This window comes from Hakea prostrata, chromosome 6 (genome assembly GCF_041222555.1).
Source record: "Hakea prostrata isolate BN-2017 chromosome 6, UWA_Hpros_2, whole genome shotgun sequence".
In the NCBI taxonomy this organism is placed as follows: Eukaryota; Viridiplantae; Streptophyta; class Magnoliopsida; order Proteales; family Proteaceae; genus Hakea; species Hakea prostrata.
Window position 1 is genome coordinate 34,235,070 of NC_142605.1, and position 26,327 is coordinate 34,261,396.

Genomic DNA, 26,327 nt, shown 5'->3' on the forward strand with positions numbered 1-26,327 from the left:
TACCCATGTTACTGATGAGGAGGTGGTTCGTCCGGTCCCTAACATCTGCCAAAGTAACATCTATTCCATAGCGATGGGATGAAAGAGAAAAGAATGGGCTTTAATGGCAGCATTGATGAAGGTATCATATCTGTGAAGACCTTACAGAACACGTTACCGGCAACGCAAGAACACGTAGACAGGAATTTCTTTTTCTCACCAATTGACTGTAAAAATGTCTCTGACTCTCTCTGTGACCGTAAGTGCTTCAATCCTTACCTGCTTTGTCATATCTAATGTAAGAGTGTTAATAAGACTTTCTCATTGGATTAGATGGAAAATGAAAAAAATATTTGTGTTGTATGTAACTTGTAAGTGACTTGTAGGGTATGTATCCTGGAAGTCGGGGAAATAACGTGACAAGACGACAATCTGCATTTAATTGGCATCTCTTCTCATCTTGTTTCTTTCTGGTTCTTCTTCTTCTTCTTCTTCACGTCAATGGCTCAATTGCTCGACACCACTTATTAGCATTGCAAAGCCCATATTTAAGTCTGTACTCTTGCTCTTGCAGAGCTGTAGAGAGCTTTTAGCAGGACCCCACCATGTTCTTCTTCTTCCCCCATTTGTACCTGTCCATACCAGGCTGACCTTTCCTTTGGTCAGGGAGTCTAAGAAAGCAGAGGAGAACAAGTTGCCCTGGAAGTTCAGATCGATGGTAACCTTGCCCATTAAGGAATTTGGGATTAAAATTTAGAATCAACACATGATAATAGCATTTGTTGGTTTAAGTCCTATTTCTGTAGAGATGAATAGGTTGTTTTAGTGTGAGTTAAGTAGTGAGAGTTTGAAAGCAAACCAACAAGGAAAGGTTTGGGTTTGGGTTTGGGTTTGGGTTTGGATGATGCTAGTGCAGTTTGAATTCCAAATTCAACATTGATTTCATTTGGATCTATTCCCATACAGTCCTTTTTTCACGTTTGCTGTCTTTTGGTTTGTTGCAGTGTGGTCCAGTCTTCAATCGGTTCCACCATGTTCTAAACCAATGTGGAATCAATTGGATTCGAACTGTTGGATCCTATTTCACCATTTAGTGGTGGGGTTTGGCACTCCTAAATTCATTCAAGACCTGCAACATTGCCATATTGTTTTTGGGTACTACTTACCAGGGATTGATGTCTAATCAGGCTTTAAACAGGCTGACTAGGTCATTAACAGGCAAAAAATTAATCAATAAATTAAACTCTCAATTGTCAAATGTCAAGTATCAATATTCTTCAACCTGAATCTAACTCCAAGGGTTACCAACCAAGTATTGTAACCACTGGATCATGATCCTCGAGTTGCAAGGGAGATAGAGGTTAAAATCCTCGGCAGCGCAAATTGGGCCGCCATGAGTTGATCTAAAAAATCCTGATCGTAAATGGCCACTGGATGGCCTCCCAAATTTGTGCCGCTGATGATTTTAACCCTGGGAGATAGCAGAGGCAGATGTCATAGAGGCATGGGATCCGTGGTTCCATTTAAAGAACTGGTCTTAGAGGATTTTGCATAACGATTTTGCTTCAGTCTGTTCAGCCAAAATGGTGCAATCCTCGGATCAAGATCTTGGTCGAGATCGACTGTTGAAAAACAAGCGGCCGAAATCTCAATCTGACTTCTACAAATTCTGTTTAACATGTCATCCACATTTGTTATGTAGGATTGAAGCAAGTTCACCTCCTTTACAATTCCCTGTATTCCTATCTAGGATTGCGACACATGGCAATAAATTATCCAAAGGTAAGAATTAGAACCCAATAGGAATTGAATGTAATAAATCCTAAAATTAAACTTCAATAAAAGAGAATTGAATCTAATAAATCCCTAAAATTTCTCCTTATATAAGAATTATAAGGAATTTTAGGGGATGGAATGATTTAATAGTTCTTGGTCTATGGACGTATCCTCCTTTTTCCCATTGAGGCCTAACCTAAACCTGTGCGAGAGATAGGTTTTTTCCTTCTGCCTTCCAGACTGCCAAATCCCACAATCGCCTTGCATACCCTAACTGATGGATAGTGGTAAGTTTTTATAACATCTACATCAATTACAAGGAATAAGTATAATATGAATTTTAAAGTGAGAAATGTATAGGAAAAAAAACTTATAATTTGAATTTTAAAGTGTGGAATGTATAGGAAAAAAAACTTAGTCATGAAGATAAAAGAATTTAATACAAACTACAATTAGGAAATGACCAAAACAGTATGGTAAGAAATTTCGCCTCTCCTCTTTTCTTGAGGTTTAAATTCTTAGTTAGATTTTAATTGTGAACTATTAAATAATTAATTACCATGGATTACAATCTTAAATAAGAATTACAAGAAGTGAGAATTGTAAATTATGTAAATCTCACTTCTTCATTTTTTTTTCTTTTCTGGTAATCATATTTACTGAATTTTAATTTTCTTTTCCATCCCTCCCCAGGCTTTATAATCACAAATTTATAGGGACCCACAAGGAGAGAAAAATTAAAAAGTCAGACCCACTGTAAGCCCCTACTGTCTGTGATCGACAAGTGACATGTGTTTCCCATCAGGGAGAGGATGGAGGTGGGGCGTGGTATGGGCGTGGAGCCCGAAATGACTGCTCGGCTTTCAGATAAGACACCATCCTCTAAATCCTCTAAATGCTCCCAATCCACAGAAACAAGACCCACCCCAGGTCCCCAACCCAAAAGACTGAAAGAGAGAAAAAACAAACAAACAAAATTTTCCCTGCACGACCAACACTGGTGCAGGCCAAACGATCAAACAATGTAATTTTATTTTTGCTCAAGTAAAACGACGAGAGTACCAATAATTGCCTTTAGCCGGCCAGAAGCCAACGTTTTGGTTATCAAGAACCCTTGCCCCCTCTCAAACTTTTCAGGTGAAGCTTTACCATTGTCACCAAGAATCCGACCAGCTAAAGTTATGAACCTGTTATCACGATATGTGACCATTGGAGGGAAAGAATAAGTTGAAGGGAGAGAGAATATCCACCAGAATACATTCATTCGGGCAATTCCTAATGGAAGAAATGAACTCAGCAATGTACAATAATTTAAGAACAATGACCGATCACCATAGATAAAAGCAGTACCAAAATATGCTCGGTACTAAGCACAGAATGGTCATGATAATCCAGCACAAGAGATCCACTCCTCTGGATGCATGAATCATTCCAAAGCTAGCTGCTTCTTGCAGCCTAATGTATGTCTCAGCATTATGTAAATCTACACGCTCAGATGTACACGGAGAATCATGAACCATGAAGATCCGGCAAAGAAAGTTCCAAGTGCTCTACCTCAATCACCAGAATACAAAGACTCAAGAAACAACACTGAGGATCCGGCCTTAAATGTATAATACCTCTTGGTACGGGATGCATACCCAACCCTGAAACAGGCACACAAAAATAAGATACCAATTGGAGAGAAAAGAAGGGTATATACTATTTTTAACCTTTATAATGAAGTCATAAAGAGAATTTCTAGGCAGGTAGGTAAGCTACAGAACTGATACTAGTAAAAAGGTATACAAAGTTACAGGCTCTTTTCAAGTACTCAAGGCTGTAAATCTCCAACATTTGATTGAAGTGTGGCTAAAGGTAAATCATTCAAATCTCCTCAACCTCTTAACACTGGGGCAGATCCAGACTGTCCATCAAAAAAACATTCTCTTAGCTGGGCAAATATGATACACCAGTCCACGTTAACAGCATGCACTCCAACCCACAAATACCCTTCAATTTACTGGTTTCAGCAATTTAAGTTCCAAATGACTAACTTTTAGATGCTAGAAGCCTCCAGTTACCATGAGCAATGACCATTGCTCTAAAGAGTCACCACATGAACAGAGAAGCAATGAATGAAAGACTCCCGTAGTCTTACATACCTTGAACACCAACCTATTCCCATGCAATTAAACAATATGATTTTCTCGAGAGACCAACCAGACTACTCCAGATGGTTCTCTCTTCTGTAGCCACATGAAGCAACAGGATGCTCTGCCCCACATGACAGAGCGTACTGAGTTCAAAATTATCAAATTGAAATGAGGTGGCAAATAACTTAACTTTGGATTGTCACCTCAACTTCAATGTCCTAGGAAATTAACCATTCAACATTTGCTGGACAGACCACTGAAGAGATCCAGGCCCTTGAGATATTATGAATATGGAGAGAACCATGATACAAATTACACATAAAAAGTTATGTTGGTTATATATTTTCCCTCCAGAAGATGCATGGAGTGGAGTCTGGTGACTGGTGAGTGTGGGTAATTATTATTCAAAAACATCAAATACAAACCGACTTACTTTATATTCCTCAGGGTGTACACCAGCCAGATCTTTGCTTTTACTCACCATTGTTGAGGGAGAGTTTTACCACCACATGTCACCTGCAGTAAATAGCCTGGTCTATTTGGGGAGGAATTTGTTTTATTTCAGTCCCAAGCTCCTGTTCAATCCTGTACCTGTAAAAACACAAGTGGCTCATATGTACCAAATGAATGGAACAAAGTTGCAAGAATTGACCAGCATTCTTCACAATCTTAGAAAGAAAGGTACATACAAGTTGAAGCGGTCCTCATAGGTGATCAGATTAACAGCCAATCCAAGATGTCCAAACCTTCCCGATCGACCAACCTGATTATATTGAACAACTTTAATCAGCCAAAAACAATTTCCACACATAAAATACCAAATAGAACACCACATACCCTATGCAAGTATGTCTCCGAGTTCTTGGGGAAGTCAAAGTTAATCACGACATTGACTGCTTGAATGTCTATCCCCCTTGTAAATAAATCTGCAAAATGAAAAAAGTTCTAGAACAATACCATCCATAATGCATCTTATCTCATCTTCCATTATAGCATTGAATTTTGGTTTTAATGAAATTAGAATTTCACGAGGGGTTGTGTGAAGAAGATCTTCAGATTACTCAGGTGTAATACCTGAACCAAGTTCACATTCAAGCAAAAGTTTAAGGTCCCCCCCAAGTTCATGCTGATAAGCATTTTTTTCTCACATTTACATAGAAGTAGAACAATACTAATCCAAGCAGCTGAGTGTATACACTGAATCATGGCCTAAAGATAAGTTACATTTAGCAAGTTAAGATTTATTTTATTCGAGGGGGTGGGTCAGCGGTGGTTAAATACTCAGCAAGTCTTTCTTATGAAACTCAATTCTCAATTAGGAAGACGTCAATAGTATTTGCATGAATGTAACTTTTCAACTACATTCACTAATACAAATCAACCCAAACACTATTCAAGAGAGCTGAGAATGTGGAGAATTGAGACTGAAATTAGATTATTTATCAAGATATAGATGACACTCTTCTTTGGGATGTCTTGATGATGAAGAAGGGCAAACCCGGTGCCGAAGGCTTCTTCTGCAAGAGCAGAGTCCGAAGGTGCAATTTTCCTACGCAGTCTTACCCTACCAATTTTTGTTGAGAAGCTATTTCAATGCCTTGACCTCAAGGCTACAACTGTGGTCCACTGACACTGCACCAAGGCCGCCCCTCAGATGGTCTTCTTTGAACAAAACAAATGAAAAGTAAATGGCCATCACTGGCAGGGAAAACAAATAGCAATAGGAAATAAATGTGACAACTGATCATACAGTAGATATTAAATGTTTGTTCTGATGCTTATCGAGAGTCCTCTGTCTGCTTTTGGCACCAAATTATCTGTTCTTTTTTCACCATCAATGGGCCATACTTCTGTCTCTAAAAAAATCTTTGGAGAAAAAAGGAATGGTTATTCAAAAAGCTTAAAAAATTTACAATTTGACAAGATTATAACTGAAAAGTTATATAACAGTTTATTGTGTCTTTATTATGAATAAATTGGGGGAAATATCCATTCATGGATATCAGTAGTATTCCAACACGAGAGTATAAGAGTCACATTCTTAGCTGAAAATCTTCCCCATTGATGAAAGCAAAAAACATCCATAGATTTATGGAGGTAAGCTGACATTTTATATGAATGAAGTGAAGGGCTTAATCATCTCCAATTATGAGATGAACTCTAATTTACTAGCAATTACAAGTCCAAGAGGCACTGATACTAAGCATAAAACACACACAACTTCATCTCATTAAAAGTCTGGACTACCTAGATAACAAGTTCAACACTGCCTGTAACCATGAGAAGAACATTAATAGAACTCCAGTGGCAGCAGTAAATGCAAGGAATAGGTGAGACTGGTAGGAAAAGAAAAGAAAATAATACATATTCTGAATATTGAATATTATCGAAAGACTCAAATACTCAATCAGCGGTCAACAAAGAGGAACATATCAAATTCTGCACTGATCAACACAAGGACTCAAAAGTGACAGAAGTAGTTAGCACAAGAAACATCTGCAGAAGTACAAGTTAGAAAGCACTGGTAGCATACCAGTACAAACAAGATTCCTGCAAGCACCATTCCTGAAGTCATGAAACACACGATTTCGATGATCTTGCAACATCTTAGCATGAATATAGAAGCAAGAATACCCAAGCTCTGTAATCTTCTTAGCCAACAGCTCTACTCGATTCACTGAGTTGCAAAATATGATTGACTGGTTGATTTGAAGCTGGAAAGGATCACAAACCTTCAGCACATTCGTAAATGAGGAACAAAAGGCAAAAGAATCAATTAGAGTACATACCTTGGAGAAAAGAGTGTTTAGACAGTGGACCTTTTGTCTTTCTTCTACAAAAGCATAGTATTGTGTAATACCCTTGAGGGTAAGTTCATCCATGAGATTGATAATGTAAGGCTTACGTAGAAATCTGTCCTTAAAATCCTTCACCATTACAGGAAATGTAGCTGAAAACATCAAGATTTGTCGGCTTGTAGGAAGAAAATGAATTAGCTGCTCCACTGAAGGTTGGAATTCTGGAGATAAAAGCTTGTCTGCCTGTGATGCAGAATGCAGGCATTATAACCCATAATATCACAGTTATGTATAAGAAATATTGGTTTAATGAATGCTTATCTGGCTTTCTGCCAATTGACCCAAACACACAAAAAAAAAAATCCACAAGACAGTAAATTCAATGTCATTTTAAACCTAATGATAGACAATGAAAATTGTGTTACAAAGGGCGTCAACTACAGGTATGAAGTTATCCATATTGCTAAACTCTCCAAGAACCATGGGTTGAAGGCAAAACTCCAAATTCTTAGTTGTAACAAAATTCCTACCCAAAGAAAACTCTGGTATAAGGATTGATTTTCTTTTTCTTTTTTTCTTTTTTTTTTTTTTTTTTTTTTTTTTTTTGGGGGGGGGGGGGGGGGGGAATTTTATCAAGTCCATTTCTGACAAGGAAATGAACCATCCATTTCCCTCTGATGATTGACACGTGTTTCCGAGTCACATCGAAGGATTAAGATTAAATTAAAATAAAATAAAATTATATCTTCTAAATTTAACCTCAACCTGATGCAGAATTGGCAGCATAATCTAGGAAGAGAAAAGCCCAATGGTCAAGCCCATCAAAACCTAAGGAAATGATCCAAAATAGCCCATGGCTTGCATGTGCTAGGACTATTGGAGTGGGTTAAAATGAGACCATGGTTTCATGGGCTTGGATCACTTTAGTGGAAGAAAAACAGCCCACCTATTTTGAACTAAGCCCAAGTCTAGCTTTGAAAAGTCAACAAAAGGAGCTAGTAGGTGGTGTCGGTTAGTGGTGTGGTAGGTGGATGTCCCAGTAGTGTTTTGGGTAGTGGTGTCGTGTAGTGGTTGAATGTTTCTATTATTGTTTTGGTTAGTGGTGGAGTGTAGTAGGTGGATGTTTCCATTAGTGTTTTGGTTAGTGGTGGAGTGTAGTAGGTGGATGTTTCCATTAGTCTTTTGGTTAGGGTAGAGTGTAGTGGTTGGATGTTTCCACTATTGTTTTGGTCTCTTTAGAGTGCTATATAAGAGACTCATGTAAGAAGGGAAGGAGAACTCATGAATTGAAATCAAATTACTTGCTAGCATTCCTCCTCTTTGGGGAACCCTTGTGTTTGATCAAGGTAGGTTGGTGTTCGATCCAATTGATCCACCTTGCGGTGTGAAGCCCGGGTGTGAAGACTCCTTGTGTTTGATCAAGGAAGGTTGGTGTTTGATCCAATTGATCCATCTTGCGGTTAAGACTCCTTGTGTTTGATCAAGGTAGGTTGGTGTTTGATCCAATCGATCTATCTTGCAATTAAGACTCCTTGTGTTTGATCAAGGTAGGTTGGTGTTTGATCCAATCGATCCACCTTGCGGTGTGAAGCCCAGGTGTCACATGTTCATTGTTATTGTCTAAGTTCTCATCGTAATTCTGCCCCTTGTTTTGAAGATCGATACAGCCCGTTTGGTTATTTGTTATCATCCTTGTAATACCATCCTAGTTTCAGCCCTCTTTTCCATCTATACTTTGTTTTACCTTAAGTCCATCAAATTTGCAATTAACTCCCTATGAAAATGTCCTATTTGGGTACTGTTTTGATCAATCAAATTCGGTGCCTACATTACAACCTTTTGATGTGACTGATGAACATGTGTCCTTCATCCACAAGAAAATGGATGGTCCCCAAAAATGGACCTGATAAATTTCTGGGGTGGAGGTAGGGAAGGAACTGTTTCTGAAAGGGGCATTTCATCTAAGGAATAGGTAAAAAGGACAGAAACCCAGACACAAGATGTGACAAAATAAGGAGTGGCCCAAACCAGAAAACAGAGCACAAAAGGTGGAACATGTTTAACCTTCAAAGTGCATTACATACTAATGTTTTAAGCGACAGAAAAACGAAATAACAATTGAACTCAGCAATAACTAGGGGTACAAGGAAACCACACTGCAGATCCAAGCAGTGCCGAGTATTGTAACATGTCACCACAAAGCACATGTATTCCTTGTGCCCCAAGCATCAAGCTTCACACCTCAAGTGCCTCCTATAATAATAGCAACTACTAAGCTAGAAACTGAAGAGCATCAATACAAAAAGATACACAGGAAATTTGCAGATGTCACAGATAAGAATGCGGCAAGAGACTTGAACCATCTCAAAAACAAAAAAAGGAACCAGCAGAATAAATTTTTCCCACAATATACCTCATCCATAACAAGCATTGAGCAATCTTTCAGGACGCAAATACCCTTTTTTGCAAGATCAAGTATTCTGCCTGGTGTTCCAACAAGCAGGTGGACAGGTTGATATAGACGCATGATATCATCCTTTAAGCTAGTTCCTCCGGTAGTAACCATGACTTGAATCTTCAAATGTTTCCCAAGCTCCTTGCAGACTTGTGATGTCTGCAAAGCCAACTCTCGCGTTGGAACCAATATAACAACTGCAGCAAAGCATTATAAAAAGCAGATGATATATTCAAATATAATGTAACAAACTTATCTGTTCACCCCAAGAAATAATGATAACATAGAATGAATAAACAAAATGGTCATATTTATATAAATTGAGTACCTAGGATCCAAGATTATGAGTGTAGACAAAAGTCATTATTCATCTGGTGTCTGAGACATTTGATAAGATGAAATCAAGACAATTTAGGATTTCCTATCACGTAGATCTCTTTGGAATTGCAGGATTCCATTAGGTATTGTTTGCCACATGACTGGCTCTTCTGAGCAATAGCTTATAAACTCTTTGCATAGGACGGAACCTAGTGGATACCCATTTTCTTTGTTAATTTTGGAGTACCTTGATTTATTCATTGTGACTAATCCACTAATTACCCAAACTTCGGGGAATCAAATGCCGACCCTGGGGCTCCACTCAAGCAGGTTTTGGAGTTATTGAGTCTGATTTTTGTGCCAATTAGAGAGAGAGAGAGAGAGAGAGAGACTCTGATTTGTGCAAATTTTGCATCTCAGATATAATAATGTTAAATTAATTTAGAATATACCATCTGAATGACTTCACATTTTGAGAATAGTATCAGATTGCTGAAACAGAGACTTAACACAAGTTTCAGCACATTCCGTTGGTTTGATCTGATTTAACTTCAGACCCTAATTCTAAGAAACATTGTTTCCAAAAATTACTATAAATCAAGCTGTTCAATAAGTCCAAAGTTTTGAAGGGATCTTAATCCCCATATCTGTGTGTGATTTCTAAAGTCTGGCCTTCAACTAAATGTGATTTCTATCAATTTAGGGATGTATGTCTAAGTTGTTTGGCTTGGTTTTAGAGGTTATCCAAACTTCCACCCAGGTCATGCTCTTCTACTTCTTAATTTTGTGCACCCATCTTTCACTTTATGGCTGTGGGAGTGCCATATCAGCAAACCGGTAAGACAGTTGGCAATTGGCCTCAAATTCAAAATCGAATTTGGGGGCTCAAAGTTGGAGGTCGGCTTCCTACATCATATCAGCATAAAGGCTGATGTCCAGGCACGATGGGCACACAAAATCAGCAAGCAGAGGAATCTGATTCCTTCCCCCACCCTTCCCGCCCTTAGTTTTTCAATAGAATACTTTACTCAAGAAGGGAAGTAGGTTTGCATTTGCTCAACAAAAAAAGGAAATTCTAATAACCACAGTATAGCATTCAAAATCTACTCAACTATACAATTGTGTGAAAACTTGCAACTAGAACAGCACCTTGAATAACATTATTGTCTTGATCAATTTTTTCCAGTGCAGGAATGCAAAATGCAGCTGTTTTCCCCGTTCCATTTTTAGCTCTAGCAAGAATATCACAACCAGTCAAGGCAATTGGAATACTTTCTTCTTGGATCGGAGAAGGCCTTTCAAAACCCTTCTCATAAATTCCCATAAGCAGTTCACGTTTCAGAAAATAGTCCTCAAATTCATTTCCTTTAGTAGCAGTCACGTCCTGGAGTAACAAAGGCAAAAAACCCGATCAGTGAATGCTAACAATATGTAATGCAGTAACAAAATTGTCTTGATTGGATTGGATTGGGTTAAAGGAGCGGTCCATCTCTGGGGTCATATGGGGTTAGGTTACGCTTTATTTAACGAACAACAAGTTGTAAATTTATTTGGGATTTCAGTTCCAAGGATCCTACAATTGAAGAATCACATTAGACACAGACTTAAGCATGTAGATTCCTACAATTTGACGGGGAGAACCAGGAGATGTAGAAATGAGGGTTTGGTGGGCTGGGGAGGAGGGCAAAGAATTGGAAGGCCCACAAAGCCCCCTGGAGGTACAGGACGGGGAGCATTGATGAGGGGTGAAGGCATATAAAGTGTTTGTGGAAAAAGGAAGGTGGGATATGTGAAGGCCATTATGCTACATCCATTCTGTCACATGATCCAATGTGTTTGGCCTGAAAAGAAGCATTCCAGCCGTCATACTGCAGAGACCACTACTTTGTGCTTTTCAGTTTTCACCTGTCTGTTACTGGATAGGAAAATGGTTGGTAGCCATTACTAATCCACTAATTACTCATCCCTAATGGCGCTCACCAGACTGACAAAGAAAGCAATAGGAGAGACGAGCAATCTTCAGCAATCAGAAGATTGTCTCATCAGCAGGCTAGCCACATCCATGGTTGAAAGTGGTGAGCCCACCACATAATTTGGTCTCTAGTTTGCCTCTCCAAAAAAGGCAGGGGCTCTTAGGATTAAAAGAATTAAAGAGGTCAACAAGATAGGTATACTCAAACTCATCCAGAAATAAGTATCCAAGCACATCAATGTTCTACCGAGGCTCTCCCGCAGATTCTAAGTCTGAGGTAGTTTAGGTACATTTGATCTACCATTCAGGGGAACCACCCCCCCCCCGGGGTAAGATCCAACGAGAAAAATATTAAAAGGAAAAAAAACAGAGACAGAACGGTAATTTGGTTTTGGAAACTAGCTTGCTAGTCTACACGGATGTACAATGCTGCATACACAAATTTTAATAGTAAAACACATATAATGCAATTAGAGCAACCATCCTACATTGAGGGAATGAATAAGCATAAAATTGGGAAGTATTTCATAATTATAAATTATTCTCACGGTTCATTACATATATGGGGAGTCACTTTGTCCAAAAAACTCCAAAACATAAGTTCTCCAAAAAGTTTATCTATGAAGTACTTCATATTATAAATATTTCTCATGGTTCATAACATATATCGGGAGTGACTCTGTCCAAAAAATTCCAACAGATAAGGTCTCCAAAAAGTTACCTTTGAAGTCAAACCTAGCGTATTGATATTGAAACTTAAAATATGGTCAGAATCTAATGGAAACTGTGAAATCTCAGTCGGAACAATGCATTTTATTCAAGGAATTGACTGAAACAATACCAAACACTGGTCAAAATATTATAATTCTTTAATGTTGAAGACTGTTTCATATTTGTTGCCACCTTAATCCCAAAGTATTTAATGATCTGTAAACCAGGAGCTAATCAGAACTGCAGGGTGAAAATGAACAGAATAAGACATGTTTGAAACTCTCAATAGGTAATCAGATGGGGACAAATTATGGTTGACTGTAAAATAAATAAAGCCCCAAATTTTGATCACATCCAATGGCAGCATGTGGGATTAAAACTGTCACAGAATATTTACGTAAAATTCAGATTTAGAGGAGCCAGGAAACAGCAGGTAAACAGAGATGAGTAATCTAGTCAAAGAAGACACTTTAATGACTAAAAGAAACCTGTATACAAAATTAGTAATGTGTTAGGTACCTGAATGAGGCTACTTAACAAGGTGGAATAACTCAAGAAGATAATAGCAATAACGGACTTTGAATAAAAGTTGAACGAGAAACAAAACACACTACTAGCAGTAGGTGAATCCTACGGCTACCCAAGAGCAATGGCTCTCACATAAACCTCTCTCTCTATATCCTTTCTACTCATCCTCCCCCCTATTTATAGCAATTACATTCCTATCGAATTAATTAACAAAATCAGCCTACTTCGAGTAGGACTCTTCAAAAGAAACCTAACTGTAATGTAACTCTAACCTAGATGTATTATGACTCTTGACTCTCTAAATCTAATTCTAATAACCTTAACGCAGAAGGACTCTTCATGCTTCAAATTTGCCAGTTGCCTGAATGCACTAGGACTCTGCTGAAAACGACAGGACTCTCTTCACTCTTCAAACTGTCAATCGTTTCCTTGGGAGTGCTTTCCTTGTCGAATATAGACTCTTGATATCAGGGGCTTATCATAATGATTAGATTGAAGTTGCACAATTAGGATCAATGTCCCGAAAACAGTAACTAAACAACCTCTAAACTTGAAACACCATACAGAATGGAAGTATGTGATTCGAATTACAGAAGGGTCAGATGTCTTAAGAGTAGAAAGAAAGAGAGAAAGAAGGAATGGGATATGTTGGTCATCCACCAACTAGGAGATGGCCTATCACCAACTTATTGTCTCTCACACATGCATGTCTCCCACACACACATGCACAAAGCACTCATCCAATGGCTGTCAAATCGCTGGTGGCTAGGAACTGCCTCCTTTATTTTGTAAAATTCTTAGTACAAAACTTGAAAGCTTTCCTAGCCAAGAGAGAGAATTACAAAATAGTAACTACCAAAGCAATAGAAAATAAAATATATAAACTTAATGACCAAGAGATAGAAAATAGAAAATAATTACTTAATCCCATATAGAACCTATATCCGAAGATTTGGGCTCATCAAATTGGTATATTGCAAAAGTAAATCCAAAAGCACGAAGCCCATGGCCCAGACAACCCACTGTACTCAAAATTACACATGTTACTCCATTCCCATCCAGTTTCATTGTCTGGTTACTGCTGCCTTTCTTGCTCCAAACTGGATCATAAAGTTCTGAGCATTAACTCATTGGCATTATCATTTACATAGCACTGCTGCCGAAGTCATTACTGATTTATTGCTTCAATACCTACTGAGTATTGACACAGCCCAACTGATGACATCCAAACCCACAGTTCCAGAGTTCATTAGGGTTGCGAAGGGGCCTTAGTGGAGACCCCTAATTGACATATTCTAAAACTCAAAAACTGAGACAGGTGCACCAAGAACCAATATTAAAAGAAAACCTAGGGAGCAACGGAAGTATATTTTAAAAATTCTGCCATGGCAGAACCATGTCATTGTCCCTGTTTGCCATCAATACTTGCTGTCATGGTTCATCAGTGAGCCAATTCTACACCCACACCCGGCGATACAACTGCGGTTAGTTTAGATAAATACTTTTTTCTATATAAGAATGTTAGAGAGAGTTCAATCAATAAGAGTATTTATTCCGTTCTCTTTTTTAAGTTGAGCTCTTTGTACACCTGTAATCTCAATGTTGCGATGGACAAGAACGAAGTGAGCACGTTGGTATGATTGAAGCTTGTGTGGCACAAGGCAGCCAGTTATCCATGGAGCTCCTCTTCCCATCTCTTGTGATTGAAACTCTCCTGTGTCCTCTCTTTTCCTCCCTCTTCCATGCCACTAAACCACAAACCCCCACCCCCAGACACCCCCCCCCCAAAAAAAAAGGCTTATAGAATTCACGTACACTTCTCTTTTGCTTACCATCCCTTCTTTTATCTTCCTTAAATCTCAGGCGATCTCAATCACAGTTAATTTCAGGTTCATCCAAGAGTTTTTATGTAGGTGGTAGGCTGGGTTATATGTATCAAGAGCTTGAAAACAACCTCCACCATGAGTTACTTTAGCCCTCTTCATTCCACTTTCAATTACTACCCCTCTATTTGCAATCCCCTATCCTGTTGTGTCCCTAGCCTTGATTTCAAGTCTATCCTTAATCAAAAAATATAATTCCCATGTGCATCCTTTCCTATTTAGGTACCATACAACCACTTGAATATCTTGGCTAATTACCAGGTGGCTTTATCTCCTGATAATTACACTATATTTCTTTTGTTAGGCCCAACATGATCCTAAATGAGATTCCACCCCTTCTTGATTCATATACGCCTGCCCAAATATCACCTTTGACCTGTTACCTAAACTGCACCAATTCCTCCCATCTTCATGGACTTGGAACCGATATGGAATAGGTATGCCAGTGACAAAAGATTCCAAACATGTAATGAGATTCAGTCAGAGACCAGATTCATATACCCTGCCCAATATCACCTTTGACCTTTTACCTAAACTGCACCAATTCCTCCCACCCTCATGGACTTGGAACGGATATGGAATGGGTATGCCAGTGACAAAAGATTCCAAACATGTATAATGAGATTCAGTCAGAGACCCATTCAATGGCTTAGCAACAGAATTGGGGAAAAAGGGCAAAAGGGCAACCCTGATGCCGTAGGCTTCTGCACAAGCGGAGTCTATGGGGGCAAACCACCCCTAACTTGGGGAAAACCAACCGACTTTAAACTTCATTTTAATGAAAAATGAACATTAGATTGTTATCAATCATCCAAAAAAAAAAAAAAATAGATAGTTATCCACTCACAATACCAAACACCAACAGGAAGGAGGGAAAAACAGGACCAAAGATTCCTTTTGGTTCATATGCAGTATATTTGTGTGTGGCTGTGTGTGCAAGCGCACCATGAGAGAGAGAAGCAAATGGGGTGTTAAGCAGGATCCAGTAATGAAGAGGTAACCCACTGACGAAGGCTATGAGTCACGAATTTCCCAAAGTAGTAGCTAGCACATAAAACCATGTCCATAAAATTTAACACATAGTGTAGCGTCTTCTTCATTCATACCTCTGTCCTGTAGCGTGTATCAGGTGCCGGTATCTTGAGCTGTGCCTTCCAGTCTTGAGAACTAAAATCAGGCAGAGAAAGGTAAACAGTTTCACAAGTTAACTGATGTACCAAGTAAAACACGGTAAATTAATTGACCCAAAAAGGAACTGTAAATTTAATAGAAATCTTGGAACTACCAGTACCGTAGTATTCCAAATCCAGAACCAATGGTGCTTTTGCAAATAATAGCAACAACAAAAACAACAATAACTAAGTACCCAATAATTAAAAAGATAATGATAAGAATACGCTTCCTTCATGAACCGATAAGATGCTGATTAGGACTGCCAAATGGAACCCAGCGAGATCTCAATTTGGGTCTTCAATGGTTCTACAGGCCAGTTATTTTTGGGATATTTATTGTATTAAACATTAATAATGAGCCCATAAATTGGGTGAGGTTAGCAGAAAATATTGAGTCAAAGACTCGAAAGAATTATTAGGTTTAGATCAGGACTATTAGAAGTATAAAGTTCCATTCTGAGTAAGGTTCAAAAACTCATCTTAAACAGTTGTCTCGACCAAGTAGAGTTTTCAAGATCTTGGTGATACTAAGCCTTCTTCTTTTCTTTTCTTCCTTTTTCTCCCACTCCCTTTTTGTTTGGGCAAACTGCCATACTTGACTCTGAAACTCTTATAGTGTATTTGGTATTTTGGTTACCCAATCCACCAATGCTTGCACTGATTTGGGGTTTCAAATCCATGGAATCAGCATCCAAAAGATATAGTTCATTGAATGTAAACAATTTGATTACACCTTGATCTTGTGAACTGACTCATCTTATACACAGGGTAAATTTAGGGCAATCCATGGAATTAACCATACAGCATAAATCCAAATAATTCCAATTTTTAGCCAAAATTTATAATTTGGTGTGCTTCCTGGTTCTGATGCAAATTACTGAACAAAAGTAACCAAACAACTATTAAAAATTGAATTCAAGATTCCACAGATTTCAAATTCATTAAATTACATAAACAAAATGCACTATAAGAGAACTTTACTTGGGACGTAATGAACCTATTTGAATCTTTAAATTACAAAAGGTTTACCCTAAAAAGAAAAGAACAGCAATTTTGTACTTCAGATTTGCACCCTCTGTTGGAAGGAAACATCCAAACCTTATGTAATATTTGTCCATCTTTACTGTTTGAGTGTCATGAAACACAATGTACAAACAAAACAGTTGATCGAGACGCACGATGTTGAATAATTTTACGAATATTCAATGACTCAAAGAAAAAACTACAAGGTACCGTTAACAATGATTATTAAATATACATCCAAGTACAGAAAACAATACATATTTCATAGACACCATAGTTTTCCATATCCCAATAATACAATATTGTCGGCTTGTGGCTATTTAATGATATGAACATGACATGCTGGATCAAGTCCACTAGTGGTCCTGCTGAACCAACATGCAGCGTATTCTGGGTGCATGAAATATGAATGCCAAACACGTGTTTGAGAACAAACAAGGAAGTTTATTCTCATTGAATCGAGAAATCCGAGGTTTTCGAGAGTTCACCAAGATCTTTGATGTTCTTTTTCAAAGCAATGTATTTTCCATTGGATATATAGTAGGATGTAGAATTACACTCGTCTATGTTTAGATCGCAGGTTATAGCCTTCTTCTTGTGGCATCAAGTTTATCTTTGTTCACACATATTCTGTTTTATTGATAAGTAAGTTTTATCCTAATAACTTGTTACAGTTGACATAACTGCGTACCCCTCTGTGTACTTGGTTTGGATATTAATTCTTGTGGAAACACGCCCAACAGCAACTTATAGACCAACTAAAAAATCATTTTGAGCTTTTTTCTTATAATTAAGGTAATTTCTTCTCTTGCTAAACACAAGTGATCGATTTCACAAAATAACTACTTCAACAGGTAGGGCTACTAGAAAACAACAATAAATTTAGAAACAGGAAAGGAATCATACATATAAAACGGAAAAAACATTACCTAGAATCAACGGCTTCTGACTGCACTGTTTTCTCAACCTCGATATAACTAGAATCGTTTCCCATCGTATTCCGTCTTAGCCATTGTTGTTGTTGCTGCTGAAACTGTTGTTGATTTTGAACAGTATTCCTCTGCACATATTGTTGCTGAGGATTTCGAGCTTGAAAGTTAGGGTTCGAGAACACATTCCCACCACGACCGTTGCCGATCCCAGGTGGATATCTGCCTCGTGTATTCATTATACGAAGGACCGAACGAACCTAACTGAGATTTTCACTTCCAGATCAAAAAGTGAGGAAGATGCAGATATCAAACAATCACCGGCAGATAATCTCCACACCAACAAAAGTACATCAGATATAGCTACGATTCAAGAGGAGCTTGAAGATAAAATCTCCGAATTCGGCCTAATTCACGAACCAGAAACGTCATTTTGAAGCCCGATTGATAATATTTCTAAACCCAAGTCCCCAACACCACGAATTACTCGACCTAGCGAAATCGATGACTTGAGATTTATCATTTATGTAAACAGAAGAAAGTTAAAAAAAGAAGAAGAAAGTTACAAAAAAAGAAGTAGAGAAATTATCTTTCCACGCGGAGAAGACAACGCCCGCTTTAATGGTCTGAGGACGGTTTCTGTTTCGTTACTGTAGCCTGTAGGGCAACGCAGGCTCCAGAATGTCCTTAATTGCTAAACAAAACCCTATTATTTATTATAACATTAGATTAGATAGATCCTCTTCAAGTTTTCTCTTCCCCTTATATAACTAAAATCCATAAACGATTCTTTACCAATGTCACATTAAGCGGTCAAGATTTTTCTGTTTGAAAAAAAAAAAAAAGAAAGAGGTAGGCAAAATTTTACTAACAAAAAAAAACATAATTGCACGGTACTTTTTTGTCCTAGAATTTGCCATATCCAGTTGAACCAAGGATTAGTGCCCAACTCTAGAGTTGGTCAGCCACCTCAAAAGACAAAGTCAACAAAGGAAAACACAAGTCCTCACTAAGAGGAGTGATTAGTTGAACAGAATAACTGCTAGGTAGGTTCTTAGAGTTAGTAAACACTACTAGATCCCTTGATGGTTAGGGGTATTTATGTCATTGCCTAACGAATGCGAACAGTTGGATGTGTGAGGGGTGATTCTCTTCCTTTAGTGAGGTAGGCACATCAAACATGCTATCGTATTTGGAGCTAGTAAAGTTGGGAGGGGATGCAATACGGCTTTCCTTGAACGGTTCGACAAGTCGGCAATGAGCCATCTCTAGTCATATACTCTCGAAGTCCTAGGATCCCTTGATACGTACGGTGCATTTAATATACATATAACAAATTAAATATGTTTGTCATTGGTCAATAAATATAACATTTAATGTATCGGTATGTGTGAGACCATATAAGACAAAAGTTGGATGTCTCCAGTTCAATCTAAGGAGGTGTCTTTAATAGGTGATATCTTCGGCATGGGACATTCAAAGGAATTTGCTGCACACTTGTCGAATGGTCTATAGGTATCCCGTCGAGCCGAATTTGTCGAGCTTAGCGTTCCCATAATATAAAGTATTTATGTTGTATGTACCTTGAATACCTCATAGTACAAGTGTACAACCAAGAAGGGGTGTATATTTAAGTACTTATTTTTTTAAAACCAAATTCCAATTCCAATCATAGAAGGAAGAAGAAACTTAAACACGTTTCCCCCAAAAGGTGGTATGAATAAAAATTCCCTTTACATAAATTAAGCAACAAATTATATATATACATGTTTATATTCCTTGAAAGTTATTCAATTATGTTTACATCTTTATGTTTTAAATTGTATATCAAATACATTCTCACTATGGATAATAATGTTAAGTGGTAGACTCAACTCGTTTAAATTTTCATAATTCCAAAGCTTCCCTCCTTTATCCTCAAACCCAAAAAAAGGAAGAGGAAAGAAGAGGAGAGGGTGATGAGCCACTATGACTGATTATTTATTTTTTAATTTATTTCACTTATAATAAGAATCAGTAAAGATAAGAGGTCTCTTCAGATTTTAAAACTAACGGTGTTAGGTATAAGAGATTTGTGTAATATAATAAATTATGAGGGATATAAACACGATAATATGCAAATCGAGGAGATGCATATGTAATTTGTTAAATTGAAAGATCAAAGGAAGCGGGGAAATGAAGATTCCCTCGATGCTTCAAACCATGAGTCCCCGCGTTGGCTTCTCCATCGTTTCTCCACCATTATTGATTTCCCTTTGAAGAGCCAAGGGATATCTTGGTTACGAAGTTGTCTCACTTTCGTCTCTGATTTCGTTCTTTATAAGCTGTTTCTCCTGTCATATCTCAAAACATTCTGATTCTCTGAACGACTTTGCAATATACACCAGAAGGAACTGTCATTCTCTGTGGTGGAATGGTTAAACTAACCATAATCGGGAGAGTGCGTGATGGGTTACCTTTTGCCCAATGGCCTCGTTTCTTGAATGACGAGAATGATAATATGTTTTTCTACAAGCAACAGGGAGAGTTCATACTCAGAGAAATTTCAAGGGGAGCCCTCTTACCTTCAAAGATGTCTATTCGCATCGACCACCATTGCTTCTAGTATCCTCTCTCAAATTTGCCGTAAAACAACATTTATGTATTCCATAGCACTTTTTTTCCACCGCATTTTCCTTAAATTCTTGATGCTAAAGCTTCTTGGTCGCAAATGGATTTTGCTATGGCACGTTGTGCGAAACATCATACCCAAGAAAATTAGTTTTTCATTATCTACAGGATTTGCAGAGAGAGTTCGAGAAGGTGGAACCAAGGACCATAGAGGCAATTACCAGTGCTTACAGTTTCTTTAGATTTGGTAAGAATGTCTGAGATTACCATTTTTCTTGCACAGAATCTGGTTCTTCTTCTAAATGTGAGACGGTCAATGGCACTGATGCTTTTCATGTGCCGCAAAATCCCCTTAGCCGTGTTTACCTGTGGTGGGGTTAGCAATGTTTTTGCAATTTGAACCCAAGATGACCCAGGAAATTACCAATATTGAACCAAGCTGTAGCTTATAAGTTTCGGATTGAAACATGGGTCATCTGAGATCGATATTTACATCTTGAATATCTTGCTAGAAAGGTTTTAACATAGTAGTCTTTGGTGTATCGATATTTACATCTTGAATATCTTGCTATTAAGGTTTTAACATAGTAGTCTTTGGTGTATCGATATTTACATCTTGAATATCTTGCTAAATGTTTAAACATAGTTGTCTTTGGTGTACTCTACCATGGATGCGCAGAAAATGTGATGGAGAATATTAGGAAACGATACTTAGACACAAGAACACCAGCAAATCTCTCTAAGCTAAATGCTAATCGTCGGCAGGAACTAGTTATCATGACAGCAGACATATCCGATATAATTGAAAATAGAATAAATTCAGGTAGATTTCTTTTCAGAGACCTTGCTCCTTTGCAAGTCAGACTTACGAGGTTTTAATCTAACAAGATGTAATTTCCTGTAGTGTCAGAGACTATTGAGGTGTTGTCGAGCTCTGGTAATGTATCATCGATTTGGTGTTCTCCTTGTCTTGAGGTAGGTGTCATCTACATTTTAAATTGTTCTCCTGTACCATACAAATGAATGAACCAAATTTTAGCATGTCAAAGAGAAAAAGAAAAGCTTAATTTGTCAGTGGACCATGTGCCCAGTAGGATTGTAGTGAATCATGACCAAGATTTGCCTTGCATTACTCCAAATTAAAGAAATAAGCAAAGGATTTTGGTTTGCTGCACGGGTGGGAGCACACATATGGGCATCCAAGGACCAACGGGGTGAGGTAGTAATTCACTGTCCCCTGTGGCGGTGTGGCCCTGTGTGAGGGTGCAGCGGGCACTGCTGGGCAGAGTTCTTTTCCCCAATAAAAAGGATAGGGAAAGAACACTGCATGGCTTATGCAATGTGAATAGAAGTATTATGTTGCCCCCATGGAAAGATAAAAATTCTATCCAGGACAATGCTCACATGTGCGTTTCATTGGCCACCATGCATGAGCAGGCTCCAGAGACCCAGGCAGCAATCTATTTTCCTAAGAAAATATAGATAACAGCAGAAACTCCAAAGAAATTCTTTTCCTTCTCTATGCTAAATTGAATTGTTTTCATTCACAGGTGATTGCCTTGAAGTGGACACCCATAACCATCATTTTTGTTGCTTCCAGTGTCCTCTTGTGGAGCTATGTTATCCTTTCAGATTATGTTGTCTTTTAGTTCATTGTAACTCCCAATCAGAGGAAGTGTTGGGGGTGTTAAATTTTTGTACAAAGATAAGGTACTGAAAGATAAACTTTGTGTTTGGGAAGAAACTTGGAAGATGTGAGATGAAACCCCTAAATCCATGTAACAAATTGGAGAGATACATGAGGTCAACTGATTTGTAAGAAGTGTATTATTTCACAACTAAATTTCATAGTCAATTGATAAAAATCATCTTTTTTTTTTTGCATTAATCAATTTGTCTGGATGAGGACACATGGAAGACATTGTCCTCTGCATGGACTTAAGAAAGAAAAAAAAATTATTTATGCTCTTCTTTGTTTAAATAACAGCACTGATTTTACAGCTAAAGTATTGCACCTTCAAGAACAACATGATCAACATCCCTAGGAGTCCTGAGAAACTACTGGAATCAGAAAAGAAAGAGTTGGGGGAGGGGGGGGGGAAGGGAGGGAAGGGTAACCTGGTAAACAGGCCCTAGTTCTCTTATTCTCTATCACTATGGGCTTCTGTCCTTAAGAACTGTTTCCAAGCTTCTCCAACTGTATCTGGTTTTTTCTAGTGCTACTGTCAGATTTTCAATCTTACTCATCAGTGTTGTCAAATCCATATTAAGGGTCCTCCCGCCCCCCTCTTGATTTTTGGATTCCAACTTGTCTACTCTATCTGGAATTGAGCCCTTAATAATCTCTCCCTCAACTCCTCCACCTTAGTTTTCATTACCTCAACCCTGCTGCATTTGTTGCATATTTACTACATTAGCAGTATCTGCAGTTGTACTCATCAAATTATTCCCTTCCAAAAGACTGAGGAATTTGATATCTTTCTCTTAACCTACATATACAATTTCCAAATTACCAACTTAAGTACCACCTGATGCTCTTTATTTGCGTTTTCTACTTCCCCTGACAGTTATCCAATGGGTTACCTTCATTAATCTTCATTGTGCATTTCTCAGCTTCTTCAGTTCATCTTTCACCTTCACATTGGCATTGAGTTTCTGATAATTTGAGTCTTCGATTTCTCAGTCCCTCCTTTTTTTGTAACAAGTCTGTTAAGCTTGGCAAGCTTCTCCATTAATGAAAGGTATACTCCAGGTTGAAATTAAGTTATGGTATAGTTCAGCATCCTTCACCAAAAAAAAATATAGTTCAGCATCTGTTTGTGCACCTTCTCTCTGAAGCAGGGTTTAAGAGGCTTATGGGGAATATTTTCTGATGCATGAGAATTTCAGGGCTTGTACCTTTTGTCACAAACCAATCGAATGAAAGCATCAGTTATTTCCTGATCCAAATCTTGCTTGGGCTTCTTAACTGCTTCATCAATGATAGAACTTGACAACCCTTTAGCATTTTGCAAGGTCCCTCTTGAAGCTCTTGATCCCTGACTCGATACTAGCAATCATTGTTGAATCATGAATGTCAGAGGGCTTCACGTTGTGTTTACACTTTACGGTACACCCTCCTGAATAACTCTCGTTCGCCAGTTTTTAAGCTTTCAGGAGTAATTTATCTATGACAATAGATTTGTTCTCAAACCCTAAATCACCAATTTCCTCCTCTTTCAAAACCCAGAAACGAAACACTAATTAGCCAAAATTTCAACTTCAGCATTCAAAACCTTTTCCATGAACCCATTCATCATAGCCATATCACCAAACACCAACCTCTAGTGGCCCCACATCCAGTTTTGAGCAACTTGATCTTCACTACTTCATAGATGATCTTGGTTCCTTTGGCCCCGAATTGATCCTTTTTCAATCTGGGATTACATCACATTGTCGGCAAAAACTCAGAACATGTAGCTGGATACAGGCATTATTACCTCCAATCAGCTTTATTCAAAGTAATACTTAAAACCAGGCCGAAACTATGTGGTTCTTTCCTCCCTATTTCTCCTATGGTAATTGCAACTCTGCCCCCTAGCTCTTTAAATCCTTCAATCCAGATCAAACCTTTTAACCTTTTCTGTTTTGGTGCGTCTCCACTGAACATATCCTGTGAGTCTTATCTTGTGGGTGGATTTCTCTATTTTTCTGTTTCTGAACTGGAAATCCCATTGCTATTACTTAATCTCTTTTAATTTGCAATTTGTCATGGATCATTTTATGCTTAATATATATTCCCGGCTTACAGTGGTAGATACATTTATACAACATTAAACTGGTTTTTTCCCCTATTTCTTTTCTTTTTCCGTTCATTCTTTTACTTAAAAGGTACTGTCTCTAAACAGTCTGCTCCCATAACATGGTACCAGAGCAGGTTTGGTCAGTCCTTGTAACCACTAAGGTCTTTTTTCGAGAGCACCTTTCAGAAATTTCCTTGGGTTTGCAGCAATCAATGCTGCATTGTTTCTCTTAAGCCTCATTGGAAGGACTATGGATAAGTTGGGTTTATCTGCTGCTGGTTACAGGCACTCTCAGCAGGATTGTACTCCATTCTGCTGTTTTTTCTATCCAATATGTATTATTGTTTTTCCACATGGAACTTAGATTTTATCTGCTGTTGTTCCTGAGTGTTGATCACTGTTTTGGTTGTCTACCTGCTGTTGATGTTCTGTTGAAGTTAAGAGTCACCTATCATTATATATTGAGGAAGTCAAACATCTGGTATTCTGCTTGGGTAACTGCAGTCAAATCTCAGTTGTGTTTTGCCTCTTTTTTTTGCTCCTTTGTTGCAACCACAGATAGATCTATCTCCATATATAACTATCGACTATGTGGGAAATCCTGGTGTTCCAATACAGTGATCAGTTCCCTTTGATCAAATTCTGGTCCAAGATCAGACCTGGATTTGGTTGGTGGTTTCAATCTCGACTTCTTCAGTGTGATGTAATAAATTTCTGCTTGATTATTACAGAAGGCTATATAATTGTGCGTGGTTCTTAGTTTTTGGAGCTTTTTTTCACTAATTTTAAGGACTTGATTGGAATCATCATCACATTAGACTGTGGAATGTCAGTTGGTAAAATCCTGTACATAGCCCACTTACACACTTTAGCAGTTGTTTTCTGTTTCCCTTCCCCCTGATGAAATCAACAGGCTAATTGGTCATATGTTTCTTGACTGAAGCCTAGTTTGATAACATCAATTACAAAGGAACCTTTTTTTTTAAATAATACAATCAAACAGAGACATTTCTGTTCATTTAAATAAACCAGTATGGAGAAGGTTTTGCAAACAATACAGCAACATTTTGTTCCCAACAAACAGGTGGATAAGGATTCAACCACCAAACCCTTCGAAATTTCTAACAAACTGGAGCCCTTAGCAATCAAATCAGCTTTAGAGTTTTCTAATCTAGACAAAAAAAAAAAAAAAACTCCACAAAATCAAACATTACAAACAAGTCTCTAATAGTTTCAGATATACTACAACAAATCCAATCTAAACAATTTGGTCTTCCATTGGGGACTGCAACCGCATCTTGACAATCTGAAAATAATTCATGTTCTTGATACAATGATACCAAAGGTTATCGCAACATGGAGGATGTCTCTGATAGCCTCCAATTACAAAAGATCATCAATGCACTATAATCTTGCCCAGGGACATCCTTTTTGCCAAGTGGACTAGTTGAAACTTCAGTGAAGTCAAGTTTCTTATTGATCAACAAACCTCAGGACAAATCTGCTGATCTTTTTTAACCATAAATTGCGTGGTACCTAGAAGATGCAGTGACTGGGAAGTAAGTCAAGTAACATCATCTCTTTGGCTGTTTAGTACATTCAGTAGCCACTTTCCTTCTGTGCCCACTATGACAATTCATTCTGGACCTCAACAGTAAATTTGATTTGTAAGATGAAAGCACAAAATAACTTGCAAGATCTCAAAGCAGCTGACTGCAATAATCTGTTTCTTTAGATCAATCTGTGGCTTCTCAAAATCAAGCGCCACTAGCTTTGGTTTCTCTGACAAAGGCTTGAAGTGAAAGAGACAAGATAAGTGTCTACTTTTGATACTTTGACCAATGTCATCAGGACTGTAGCGAATCATGATTCTTCCCCTTTTCGACCTTAGCTAAATATTAAAAAGTTAGGCCAGCTTCTTATCCTATAGCGTTTTGGGTCCTTAAAACAGCATTAATCCCTTCATATTTCTTAAGCATAAACTTGGGAAATAAGTTATTCCAAGGCATACATGCTTTCTAGATGCCTTGGAATAACTTATCATATGATTTTCTCTCTAAAGTGTATTTTTCTTTTCTTTTAATGAAAGTAGAGTTGTAAATCTTTGAAATCATATTCTCATTTGCATTTATGAAATAAAACCTAGCTAGATCACATGATTGTCTCATATGATAGGTTTTAATGCTTAGATGATTTTTATTCCTTGTGTCTTTATTTTGTTCTTGTTTGAGTATGATGTGAGAGGGAGTAACCTGT

At 38.0% G+C, this 26,327-nt stretch overlaps 2 protein-coding genes across 4 annotated transcripts; one reads left to right on the forward strand and one right to left on the reverse strand.

Moving 5' to 3' along the window:
- Positions 1 to 2,393: 2,393 nt before the first annotated feature.
- LOC149013540 (DEAD-box ATP-dependent RNA helicase 8-like) lies at positions 2,394 to 18,353 on the reverse strand. Of its 3 annotated transcripts, none has more exons than XM_089157932.1 (10): positions 17,680 to 18,353; positions 15,662 to 15,722; positions 10,611 to 10,845; positions 9,102 to 9,340; positions 6,680 to 6,931; positions 6,424 to 6,604; positions 4,728 to 4,816; positions 4,580 to 4,653; positions 4,372 to 4,481; positions 2,394 to 3,401 (listed from the first exon to the last, which is right to left on the reverse strand). In XM_089157932.1, exons 1-9 carry the CDS (start codon positions 17,916 to 17,918, stop codon positions 4,403 to 4,405), a joined length of 1,449 nt encoding a protein of 482 aa, XP_089014058.1. In that variant the 5' UTR covers positions 17,919 to 18,353; the 3' UTR covers positions 2,394 to 3,401; positions 4,372 to 4,402. The 3 variants fall into 3 exon arrangements, 2 of the variants coding, with proteins under 2 accessions (XP_089014058.1, XP_089014059.1); XR_016173888.1 differs by having other exon boundaries at positions 2,395 to 3,401; positions 4,324 to 4,481; XM_089157933.1 differs by lacking the exons at positions 2,394 to 3,401; positions 4,372 to 4,481; positions 4,580 to 4,653; positions 4,728 to 4,816 and adding an exon at positions 4,824 to 5,756.
- A 1,691-nt stretch (positions 18,354 to 20,044) lies between these two features.
- Positions 20,045 to 22,061, forward strand: LOC149013541 (SNARE-like superfamily protein). The gene is made up of 5 exons (XM_089159900.1): positions 20,045 to 20,283; positions 20,376 to 20,536; positions 20,969 to 21,112; positions 21,200 to 21,264; positions 21,840 to 22,061. The coding sequence occupies exons 1-5, from the start codon at positions 20,093 to 20,095 to the stop codon at positions 21,936 to 21,938; spliced, it is 660 nt and encodes a 219-aa protein (XP_089016026.1). The 5' UTR covers positions 20,045 to 20,092; the 3' UTR covers positions 21,939 to 22,061.
- The last annotated feature ends 4,266 nt before the right edge of the window (positions 22,062 to 26,327 follow it).